The 13,076-nt window shown below is 44.6% G+C and overlaps 1 protein-coding gene across 2 annotated transcripts in view; it reads right to left on the bottom strand.

The window, feature by feature from the left end:
• Positions 1-1,211: 1,211 nt before the first annotated feature.
• LOC120054902 (phospholipid phosphatase 3-like) overlaps positions 1,212-13,076 on the bottom strand; it is a 34,301-nt gene continuing 22,436 nt past the window's right edge. For both annotated transcript variants that reach the window (XM_039002627.1, XM_039002626.1), the window contains exons 6-7: positions 9,579-9,755; positions 1,212-3,145 (exon numbers count right to left, since the gene is read on the bottom strand). In XM_039002627.1, the coding sequence (XP_038858555.1) occupies positions 3,017-3,145; positions 9,579-9,755 (306 nt within the window). In that variant the 3' untranslated portion in view covers positions 1,212-3,016. The remainder of the gene's footprint in view (positions 3,146-9,578; positions 9,756-13,076) is intronic.

Raw genomic sequence — 13,076 nt, 5'->3', positions numbered from 1 at the left:
TCAACTCCTCTGAGCCCTGTCGAGTTCACTGTGTATGTGTGAGTGCAAGTTACACCCGTATGACCTAAACATCCATATGACCTAAATACTTACAATTACAGTACTTGAAGCTTGTTTGCCAGTGTGTCTGTGTCTGAGTGAAACTGATGGTGGTGTCTGTACTAAGAATTTTTCCTTTCAAGAAAAGTATAAACACTATCTTTGAAAATGGGAGGTTCTTCACTTGAGTCCAGCTCCTGTGCCAAGTTAGATGTGCGTGGAATACTGAACTACTTTCGGTAACACGTCACTTAAAGTGTTGTTCAATCATGACACATCCATAACAGTGTTGTCAATATCTTACCACACTATGTCATAATGTTAAGAAATATATAGGTCATGACAGGCAAATATACTTTTTAAGTTGTTCCAGTTGACCTAAGCTTTTATAACATTCTGGTCAAGTTTTGAAACGTGTTATGACACTTAAAGATGCTCTTTAGACAGTGTTATGGAGTTGTTATGAACAACACTGTGTTACCCTATTACCCTGAGACCCTGAGACCCAGTTGAGACATGAAACTAACACTACAGATCATCAATATACTGTAAAATCATACAGTCAAGACAAGACTTCACACAGTTGTGTTCATAATGGGCTTTTTATTTAAAACCACATGTAGTAGAGCTAAGTACATTTAGCAGGACATTTTTTTTGCTAATATTTATTTTATACAAAACGAGACAATACAAAAATACTGATAGTGAATTTTAATAAACTTGTAGGTGTGTTTGTTTTCAACATGTATTGAAAACATACTATCACAAATCTACAATATTTTAGTTAACTAAATACAAAAATCTGTCAATCAATGCTTTTAAGCAGCACTTGGTAGATAACACAGGTTGTGGTTTCATAGTGGACAATAGCTAAACATAAGAAATTATATCTTACACAGTTAATTTTAGTGAACTATACATTATTTATATATTTATAAAATGAAAAGAAAAGTGTTTTCTTAAATGATAGGACGGACTAAACGTGATTAGAAAGTGGTGATGTTGAGAAGATGTCTTAGGCTCTGTCCAAAATGGCACCCTATTCCGTATCTAGTGCACTTATTTTAGCAAGAAGAGCATTCTACAGGGCAGGGTTTCCCAAACTCTGACCTGGGTGCACATTCTGTTTTTTGCCCTAGCACTACACAGCTGATTCAAATAAATCAGAGCTAGATGATGAGTTGGTTATTTGAATCAGCTGTGTAGTGCTAGAGCTAAAACCAGAACGTGCACCCAGGGGGGGCCCCAGGACCGAGTTTGGGAAACCCTGCTATAGGCAATAGTGGGCTACTTGAGATTTCCCCTAAGTAAACTGAACTGTAAAATAAAATGGCTGATGGGGATAGGTTAGTTAATTACATTACTGGACTAGCAATGAACATGTTAAAGATCCATCATAGCAGAAAATAAAAAGATTCAATCCATAGTTTAATAATATTCTCCAGACAGGGTCTCAGCCCTCCACCCCTGGCCCTCTCTAACACACACGTACACAAACACACGCAAACATAGTGGTACACACTCTTGGCACAGACAATGGTGTGTGAGGGGGGTTCATACTACACACACTACCAGGAGGATGAATTAAAACACACACAGACACAGACACAATCACACTCACAAATACACAAGACATGCAAACCCTCACACATCACACACACACACAAAACACACAGAGTGGACACACACACACACACACAGTGACACACAGGACACACACATACTGCCAATGAGTGATTGGGTGGGCCAGAGCCCCTCCCTGCCAGCGGAAAGAGCCCCTATCCCATAATAACGTGACAGCTTAGCTGTCAATCAACCCTACGTCCATGGCAACAGACCACACCTCCACCTATGCAGCTAATCAGATGGCAGCGTGGCACTGCCACACCCCCACACCGAGTGGCAGGTGGCTGAGAGGTATTTACCTCCCCCTCCCTCCATTCTTCCCCACCTCCCCCAAACTAATATCCCTCCTTTACCCTCCATCGTTCATGAAACCCTTTTTCATCTCACCCCCCTCTTTCAGAAAGCATCATCTCAGGTTAGGCTACTCAAAGGGACAGTTATAAGAGGCTTGTTGAGCTGACAACTAGACTATTCTAAACTTCTATACCTGGACTTAGAAGCTAGAGGTGGATTTCATTCAATTTTTATAAGGATCTTTTTTTGTCCTCATTTGGACTAATATTCCAAGAGTCCTTAAATGTGTCTGCTTCCTTCTGTTGTAGTAGTCAGTAGCTGGCATTGGACAAGTTAACTAGTTACAGGTTAACTTCAACCTTCTACGTAAGCATCAACAAGCATTCTTATAGCTGGTCCATCCGGTGGTGAGTGGTGATAATCGACAGTGAACTGGATTATAGTGCTGTAAGTTATTCTATTCTATATTGTTACTCATATACTAGATGTGTCATGTGCTAGTAATATTGCAGTAATATAGTTCCTATTACTAAGGAAGTTGTTATCCTATGTCAAGGCCTCAGACAGAGACAGCTAATATGTCTGTCTTTTTCTCCTTCATTTATTAATTTATTATTTTTTCCCCCCCTTTGTGTGGATACAATGTGTTCGTTTCAACGGCTCTGCACTGCTGTCTGTCTGTCTGTCTGTCTGTCTGTCTGTCTGTCTGTCTGTCTGTCTGTCTGTCTGTCTGTCTGTCTGTCTGTCTGTAACTTCTTGTCTTTTAGCTTTTGATTATTTTCTTTTTGCTCTAACTTGGGCTAAAATCAGAATAGTAGTAATAACAATAGTAGTAAAGAGTCTGGATAGTGGTTTCTGCAGGGCAGGACTCAAATAAAGCACTACTCCCTAAGTAGTGCACTACTTTGCACCAGCGGGTGTGATAAGTAGTGCACTATATAAGGAGCGGAGTGTGATTTGAGATGCGACCATAGTCTCTCTGGTCGCTACATTCTACTGTCCAATGGGCGTTGAGAAGCGCTGTGATAGGCTCCTCGGTCAGGGGAAGGGGCCTGTCTCACACCATGTTGTGGTGGTTGTTCCGCTCGATGATGTCAGCAGGGGGGAGGAGCTCCTTCTTGATGGGGGAGGGAGGGGGCGAGGCAGGCTTCTCCTGCGGTTTGAACAGGTCAGATACATAGAACACCTGGATGGGGGAGAAAGAAATGTTAAAGTACTATACCTACACATAATAAGCAGCTAGAGTGAGTAATTTGACCAGAGGAAATTACTGACTATGGCTCACAGTGAACACAACCCTACATCATCATCACTATCATCATCATTATTAGGACTAGAACAAAGGGAGCCAGGCTTAAGATGGGTCTCCTTTACTCACCCCTTTCCTCAGCCCTCTTTCCAACCTCTTCCTCCCACTGTCTCCCCCTGTCTCCCCCTCATGTAATGAGCTCACTGTACCCTAGCGTGGGACTTGAGAGGCAGAGGGAGGAAGAAAAACCGAATGCCAGCCTCATCCTGAGGTCATCGCTATCTCCTCTCTCTTCAGTCCTCTGCTCCCTCCCCCTCACTCCACCCTCTTCCTACTCCTGACTCTCCCGAGAGGGAAGGAAGAGATATGGGACTCCTGATGACATCATTGGCCAAACAGGAAAGCGGGCAGGAAGTGGGCCTATGGAAAAGGCTCTTAGCAACAGCATAGTCTCTTCCACCCTCTCATTCTCTCTCTTATTCTTCCCCTCTCTCCTCTCCCTCTTTCCCCCTCCTTGTCTCCCCCTTCCTTCTCTCCTTCTCCCACGCATCCAAACAGGCTGAGCTGATGGGGACAGATATAGAGGTCATGGGACAGATTCCAGACAGCTTGCTGTCAGAGCATGACCTTTAACAACCTTTACTAATGACCTTTGACTGAGTCATGACATCATTATAGGGAGACCCAGTCAGCTCAATAAAACATAAAGATACTTCACTAGAACAACAGTCCCTGTGTGTGTCTGTGTGTGTCTGTATGCGTGCGTGAGTGAGTTCATGCATACAAATGTGAATTCATATATGTAGTGTGTGTGTAGCAGTGTTGTGAGCAGAGTGGTGAATGCTATCGAACAGTATTTCTGACCACTACAGTTAAAGATGTGGGCAGCATTCCAAACCGCTGTTCTCACAAGGACATAGGCATCCAATCACAGCAGGCCTTGTCCACCTGCTGACCACCTCTGACCTCTAACCCCTGGCTTGCTGAGGCCTCATCACAGCACGAGGCTTCCTGTGCACACACACACACAAGCACGCACGCACGCACACAAACACACCACCTCCCAGCATATTGTGTAAGATATGCAGACTCAGCAACATACACCAGGGGAGGGAGGACTGTGCGCTCCTTAATGTGGACCTACTGGAAACATGCCAGTGGAACATTTAAAGGGGGGATACTGTCTCAGGGAAGTCCTCCCTTCATCAGATCCATCACTGAGTACAGCCTGGGACAGGTATGTACTTTCCCTACAGAGATTGCCATCATACTACAGTTTTTAATAACACTACCAGTCATGTTTAGAGTCCTCTGTCACACCATGTGACTCATGAATACACTGAGTCAGACAGGACATTACATCGTGATATGGCAGGAAGTAGGTGAGCGTGCCTAAACCTAACAGGCACGGCTCGACCTGTGGCTACTGGTGTACAGAGAACACAGCGCCCCACACAAACTACCTGCCCTCCAGGACACCTACAGCACCCGATGTCACAGGAAGGCCAAAAAGATTATCAAGGACAACAACATTTACATTTACATTTAAGTCATTTAGCAGACGCTCTTATCCAGAGCGACTTACAAGTTGGTGCATTCACCTTATGATATCCAGTGGAACAACCACTTTACAATAGTGCATCTAACTCTTTTAAGGGGGAGGGGGGGGTTAGAAGGATTACTTTATCCTATCCTAGGTATTCCTTAAAGAGGTGGGGTTTCAGGTGTCTCCGGAAGGTGGTGATTGACTCCGCTGACCTGGCGTCGTGAGGGAGTTTGTTCCACCATTGGGGAACAACCACCCGAGCCACTGCCTGTTCACCCCACTATCATCCAGAAGGCGAGGTCAGTACAGGTGCATCAAAGCTGGGACAGAGAGACTGAAAAACAGCTTCTATCTCAAGGCCATCAGACTGTTAAACAGCCATCACCAGCACAGAGAGGCTGCTGCCTACATACAGACTTGAAATCATTGGCCACTTTAATAAATGGATCACTAGTCACTTTAATAATGGCACTTTAATAATGTTTACATATCTTGCATTACCCATCTCATACGTATATACTGCATTTTATACCATCTATTGCATCTTGCCTATGCCGCTCTGTCATTGCTCATCCATATAAACTCAGCAAAAAAATAAACGCCCTCTCAATGTCAACTGCGTTTATTTTCAGCAAACTTAACATGTGTAAATATTTGTATGAACATAACAAGGTTTAACAACTGAGACATGAACTGAACAGGTTCCACAGATATGTGACTAACATAAATGGAATAATGTGTCCCTGAACAAATGGGGGGTCAAAATCAAAAGTAACAGTCGGTATCTGGTGTGGCCACCAGCTGCACTAAGTACTGCAGTGCATCTCCTCCTCATGGACTGCACCATATTTGCCAGTTCTTGCTGTGAGGTTTTACCCCACTCTTCCACCAAGGCACCTGCAAGTTCCCGGACATTTCTGGGGGGAATGGCCCTAGCCCTCACCCTCCGATCCAACAGGTCCTAAACATGCTCAATGGGATTGAGATCCGGGCTCTTCACTGGCCATGGCAGAACACTGACATTCCTGTCTTGCAGGAAATCATGCACAGAACGAGCAGTATGGCTGGTGGCATTGTCATGCTGGAGAGTCATGTCAGGATGAGCCTGCAGGAAGGGTACCACATGAGGGAGGAGGGTGTCTTCCCTGTAACGCACAGCGTTGAGATTGCCTGCAATGACAACAAGCTCAGTCCGATGATGCTGTGACACACCGCCCCAGACCATGATGGACCCTCCACCTCCAAATCGATCCCACTCCAGAGTACAGGCCACGGTGTAACGCTCAATCCATCGACGATAAACGCGAATCCGACCATCACCCAAGGTGAGACAAAACTTCGACTCGTCAGTGAAGAGCACTTTTTGCCAGTCGTGTCTGATCCAGCAACGGTGTGTTTGTGCCCATCGGTGACGTTGTTGCCGGTGATGTCTGGTGAGGACCTGCCTTACAACAGTCCAGCCTCTCTCAGCCTATTGCGGACAGTCTGAGCACTGATGGAGGGATTGTGCGTTCCTGGTGTAACTCGGGCAGTTGTTGTTGCCATCCTGTACCTGTCCCGCAGGTGTGATGTTCGGATGTACTGATCCTGTGCAGGTGTTGTTACACGTGGTCTGCCACTGCGAGAACGATCAGCTGTCTGTCCTGTCTCCCTGTTGCTTCTTCTTAGGCGTCTCACAGTACGGATGTTGCAATTTATTGCCCTGGCCACATCTGTAGTCCTCATGCCTCCTTGCAGCATGCCTAAGGCACGTTCACGCAGAAGAGCAGGGACCCTGGGCATCTTTCTTTTGGTGTTTTCAGAGTCAGTAGAAAGGCCTCTTTAGTGTCCTAAGTTTTCATAACTGTGACCTTAATTGCCTACCGTCTGTAAGCTGTTAGTGTCTTAACGACCGTTCCACAGGTGCATGTTCATTAATTGTTTATGGTTCATTGAACAATCATGGGAAACAGTGTTTAAACCCTTTACAATGAAGATCTGTGAAGTTATTTGGATTATTATCATGTAGTGAGCTGCATAAGTGTTGATCTTCACTTTCTGGAGGATCGAGTTTTGAAATCAGTGGAATTAGAGTATGATAGCTAAATAGATGGAGAAAACACCTGTCTACAGATTACATCTTCAAACTAAGGCCAACCGTGGCATGGCATCCATGACAGGGAGACTCATCCATCATGCATGTTGATGTATACAGGTAAGATAGCTAGCTACATTTTCAGATCTTACACGTTTCTCATTTTGACAGAAAGTGGATTTATTTCAAGCTAAAGTGTACTGTTAGCTAGCTAGCTAACGTTAGCTGGCTGGCTCCCTAGCTAACGTTACGTGTATGACGTTATTATTCGTATCCCAGAACCGTTTTCTTTGCTAGTTAGAGCCTAATGTTAGCTAGCTAACATTGAACCTGGTTGGTTAGCTCCCAGCAGATTCATACAGGGTAGTAATGACATGATTTGACACTATGTTCATTGTTGTTTAACTAGCTAACGTTAGCTGGCTGGCTCGTTAGCTAACGTTACATGTGTGATCTTATACGTTGTTTACCTAGCTAGGTTCATTGTATTAAGATAAAGTGTACAACACCCGTTGAATATGGCTGGTGTCAGTAAACGTCAGCAAAAAAGTGTAATGAAATTGTTGCCGGCAGAGCTGGTAAGGCTGTTTTCATGTAATCCAGAGGTAAACAAATCATCCACCAGAGCGTCAAGTGTGCGCTCTGAACGCTCCGAGAGCCAAAACGAGGTGGGTGGGGCTAAAGCTTAAGAAGGTGTGAACGATGCTGAATGGGTGCAGACAAAAAAGAGCTCTTCACTAGATACCAAAACATTCAAAGGCCATTATCTCAAAAGTGAGTTTACAAGTTTATCAACTTTCAAAACAGAATTACTTTCCCATTGTTACTCAAAAATGCAGTGTATGATATACCATTTTGTAGCTCTGAGTCTCTATTTTTATCCAATGTAAAAAACAAAATTTCTAATTTTGCTACGTAAGACCGAATCCAGGTGGTGAGTCGCATTTTCTTAAGTTACAGCCTTATTTAAAAATTTATGAAATTGTTTTTTTCCCCTCAGCAAGCTACACACAATACCTTATAACTACAAAGTTTTAGAAATGTTTGCTAATTTATTAAAAATAAAAACTGAAATATCACATTTACATAAGGATTCAGACCCTTCACTTAGTACTTTGTTGAAGCACCTTTGGCAGCAATTACAGTTGTGAGTCTTCTTGGGTATGACGCTACAAGCTTGGCACACCTGTATTTTGGGGAGTTTCTCCCATTCTTCTCTGAAGATCCTCTCTAGCTCTGTCAAGTTGGAAGGGGAGCGTTGCTGCACAGCTATTTTCAGGTCTCTCCAGAGATGTTCGATTGGGTTCAAATCCGGGCTCTCCCTGGGCCACTCAAGAATATTCAGAGACTTATCCCGAAGCCACTCCTGCGTTGTCTTGGCTGTGTGCTTAGGGTTGTTGTCCTGTTGGAAGATGAACCTTAGCCCCAGTCTGAGGTCCTGAGCGCTCTGGAGCAGGTTTTCATCAAGAATCTCTCTGTACTTTGTTCTGTTCATCTTTGCCTCGATCCTGACTAGTCTCCCAGTCCCTGCCACTGAAAAACACCCACACAGCATGATGCTTCCTCCACCATGCTTCACAGGGATGGTGCCAGGTTTCCTCCAGACGTGACGCTTGCCATTCAGGCCAAATAATTCAATCTTGGTTTCATCAGACCAGAGAATCTTGTTTCTCATGGTCTGAGAGTCTATGTGCCTTTTGGCAAACTCCAAGCGGGCCGTCATGTGCCTTTTACTGAGGAGTGGCTTCCATTGGTTGAGTGCTGCAGAGATGGTTGTCCTTCTGGAAAGTTCTCCCTTCTCCACAGAGGAACTCTGGAGCTCTGTCAGACAGAACATTGGGTTCTTGGTCACCTCCCTGACCAAAGCCATTCACTCCCAATTGCTCAGTTTGGCCAGATGGCCAGCTCTAGGAAGAGTCTTGGTGGTTCCAAACTTCTTCCATTTAAGAATGATAGAGGCCACTGTGTTCTTGGGGACCTTCAATGCTGCAGAAATGTTTTGGTACCCTTCCACAGATCTGTGCCTCAACACAATCCTGTCTCGGAGCTCTACGGACAATTCCTTTGAACTCATGGTTTTGTTTTTACTCTGACATGCACTGTCAACTGTGGGATTTTATATAGACAGGTGTGTGCCTTTCCAAATCATGTCCAATCAATTGAATTTACTACAGTTGGACTCCAATCAAGTTGTAGAAACATCTCAAGGATGATGCACCTGAGCTCAATATCGAGTCTCATAGCAAAGGGTCTGAATGTTTATGTAAATAAGGTATTTCTGTTTTTTATTTTTAATAAATTAGCAAAACCATCTAAAAACCTGTTTTCGTTTTGTCATTATGTGGTATTGTGTGTAGATTGATGATGATTTTTATTGAATTAATCAATTTTAGAATAAGGCTGTAACGTAACAAAATGTGGAAAAAGTCAAGAGGTCTGAACACTTTCCGAAGGCACTGTATAAATATATATAGAACTGCAATACTGCTTGGTTTTTAACTCTCAATAGTTTCTCGTGTGTATCAAGAATGGTCCACCAGCCAAAGGACATCTAGCCAACTTGACACTGTGGGAAGCATTGGAGTCAACATGGGCCAGCATCCCTGTGAAACGCTTTCGACACCTTGTAAAGTCCATGCCCTGACAAATTAAGGCTGTTCTGCGGGCAAAAGGGGGGAGGGTTGCAACTCAATATTAGGAAGGTGTTCTTAATGTTTGTACACTCAGTGTGTGTGTGTGTGTGTACTCACTATGCAGTAGGCCACCAGGGCGCCCTGTACAAAGCCGGCCAGTACGTCTGTGGGGTGGTGCTTGTGGTCGGAGACGCGTGATAGGCCGGTGTAGAATGCCATCATCAGCAGCGTGAACTGGAGGAGGGGGCGGAGCAAACGGGCACCTCGCCAGGTGAACCTGGACTGGAGATAAAACTGATGGAGGGATGGAAAGAGGGAGAAAGAGAGAGAAAAAAGGATTATTATTTTAATGCATGACCACAGAAAGACATTGAGCAGTAGGTGTTTGATCTTACACAGACAGATTTATAGTAAACATCTGAAGCCGATATGTAGATCTGTATACCATCAGGAGAAATTCCTTTGTAAAAGTGAATAAGTGTGAACTATATTGTGGGATATTACTGAGATGAGTGTCTTTAGGAAGTAGTATGACAGATGACAGGGACTGTGTTCTCCTCTCCTCTACTCTCATCTCTTACCTTCTCCTTCCTTCCTTCCCTCTCTTCTCTTCTCCTCCCATCTCCTCCCATCTCCTCTCCTCTCCTCTCCTCTCCTCTCCTCTCCTCTCCTCTCCTCTCCTCTCCTCTCCTCTCCTCTCCTCTCCTCTCCTCTCCTCTCCTCTCCTCTCCTCTCCTCTCCTCTCCTCTCCTCTCCCCTCTTCTCTCCTCTTCACCTCCCCTCTCACTCCATGTTACAAACACCTATAAATGTACTGTATGTAAGACTGAGTGTGTATTATTCCTGTTCAGATCACATAGACCAGACTGTGGTTCTGATAAATGTTCCCCCTTCAGCTGTAAAAAACCCCATGACCACTGACTAAACCCAACAGAAACGCACACACACTCCTGTCCATGTTCAACACCCGTTCAGAGTGAACTCTCTCCCCCCATTAGAATAAACAGCAGACAAGCGGATGTGCCCTCTGATTCAGTCAGCTTAGCTGGGTTATATTTTACACCAAAGCACAACCAAAACAGGAATGCAAACGGCCAAGGCCATTCTCAATCACACACACCCAAAGTGAGTTCAGGCCTGGACCTTTGGACTTCCTGTGTTTCTTCATCTCCCCTCAGACTCAGACCTGTACTTCCTGCTTCATATGGCCAGAGACTGGGTGGGGCAGTCTCCGGCAAGGTCTCCCTCACTCCCTTCCTCACCCCCTCTCTCACCTCTCCACTCAATTCAATTCAATTCAAGGGGCTTTATTGGCATGGGAAACATATGTTAACATTACCAAAGCAAGTGAGGTAGATAATATACAAAAGTGAAATAAACAATAAAAAATTAACAGTAAACATTACACTCACAGAAGTTCCAAAAGAATAAAGACATTACAAATGTCATATTATGTATATATACAGTGTTGTAACGATGTACAAATGGTTAAAGTACAAAAGGGAAAGTAAATAAGCATAACTATGGGTTATATTTACAATGGTGTTTGTTCTTCACTGGTTGACCTTTTCTTGTGGCAACAGGTCACAAATCTTGCTGCTGTGATGGCACACTGTGGTATTTCACCCAGTAGATATGGGAGTTTATCAAAATCTGGCTTGTTTTCTAATTCTAATCGGGTTTGTTTTCTAATTCTACTCTCACCAAGTTCCACTCTCACCAAGTCCTAATTAGCTGACCTAACAATAGCCCAGTCAAACCCCCCTCCTCCCCATAAGGCTGTACAATTCCCAGCGGAAGGTATGGAGTAGGTTGACTGGCTCTTCCTGGAAGACAAGCTCATCATCATTGTTGCTCATCATTGTTGTCTTCAAGCAAGGAGAGGAAGGTACCCTCCCATCCCTCTCTCCCATACTCTTTCTCTTTCTCTCAGGGATGTTTATAGTTCGGGGCGGAGGGTAAGGTGAAGGAGGGAAAAGGTATAGAGCTACTAACTGTTGTTCCAGTCCTGGTCCTATAGAGCTACTGGCTGTTGTTCCAGTCCTGGTCCTATAGAGCTACTGGCTGTTGTTCCAGTCCTGGTCCTATAGAGCTACTGGCTGTTGTTCCAGTCCTGGTCCTATAGAGCTACTGGCTGTTGTTCCAGTCCTGGTCCTATAGAGCTACTGGCTGTAGTTCCAGTCCTGGTCTTGCAGAGCTACTGGCTGTAGTTCCAGTCCTGGTCTTACTCACACTACAGCCAGTAGAACTGCATGAGAGAAATGTTCTTACCACAGACTGAGGAATGTCTCACTAACACTCATCCATCAGAAGACTATTGTGTTTCTGCCCTGAGAAAAACTACTATAAAAAAAAACACTAAAGATTTTTTCTAAACTCCATGAATGACTGAGAAGACATGAAGCCACAGTTTAGTGGTTTCTTACAGAAGAATTCTACTCAAGAAGAGAGACTGCTTTCTCTGACTCACTGACTCACTTAATCACTCTGGGACAGATATAAAACACAACTAGGAAATAGAGAGAGATAAAGAGATGTCCTACCATCATTCCACACCACAACAGAATGTCTGTAATATTGTTGTTTACTAACCCTCAATTATAAAAACAGGATCCCTGGGGTGTGTGTTGATGTGTGTGTCGCTGTCTGTGTGAATACTGTACAAACTGCCTGGTCAGTTTATATTCCCTAGGAAAGTTGGCTCTTATCTCCTCCCTCTCTTCTTGCTCTCTCTGTGACTTCACCACTATATCCACCTCCCAGACAACGTGTTTGTGGTTTGAATGTCAAGCCTGCGGTCTGGAGGCACACCTCTCTTCTTCCATCCCTCCTCTCTTTTACACTCCCTCTCACCATTCTAACAGAGAGGCTGTCAGAGAGAGGCAGGGAAATACCCAGTACTCACCACAAAATACTGCACAATACTCCAGGAAGCATAGGCCAACAGTACACACCCAAAAGCTTGACAACCCAGCTCAGCCAAGCTCAGCCTATCCAAGCCCAAAACACTGAGCATAGTTGTGGAAATATCTGCAGACTTAATAGAGTGGAAGAGGAGATGGGGGGATAAAGAGGGGAGGTAGAGACAAAGAAAGAGAGGGGGGGCCTGGGGGGTCAGTGTATGTAATTAGTGTGTTGGAAGCATGGAGGCCCGCTGGGGTACGAAGACAGACCAAGAAACCACAACAGGTGGAGATAGGCAGAGACAGAGAAAGAGAGAGAGAGAAGGAGAGAGAGAAGGACAGAGGAAGTGTGTTCAGCTGTTAAGAGGAAAACAGGTGGAGTACATCCATCCATCCCTCTAGGGAGAGGAGGAAAGAAAATAACTCTTCAGAGTGTCTGATTAAACTATGAGCAGGAGGGAGGGAGGGAGGGAGGGAGGGAGGGAGGGAGGGAGGGAGGGAGGGAGGGAGGGAGGGAGGGAGGGGTTAGTGGGGGAGTCGGGATGATGAGGGGATAGAGGGGAACAAAGATCTTTTTCATCAGGCAGATGAATCCTGCAGCTCATTAACCCTTTACACTCGTGGGAACAGGAGGGCATCATTTCAAAGCTTGTTCTATAGCAAACATGACTAGCTAAGTTATAAAATATGATCTTACAGTGTTAGGTTTTCA

This window comes from Salvelinus namaycush, chromosome 10 (assembly GCF_016432855.1).
Source record: "Salvelinus namaycush isolate Seneca chromosome 10, SaNama_1.0, whole genome shotgun sequence".
NCBI classification, from domain to species: domain Eukaryota; kingdom Metazoa; phylum Chordata; class Actinopteri; order Salmoniformes; family Salmonidae; genus Salvelinus; species Salvelinus namaycush.
This window is presented reverse-complemented; position numbering and strand designations above follow the sequence as displayed.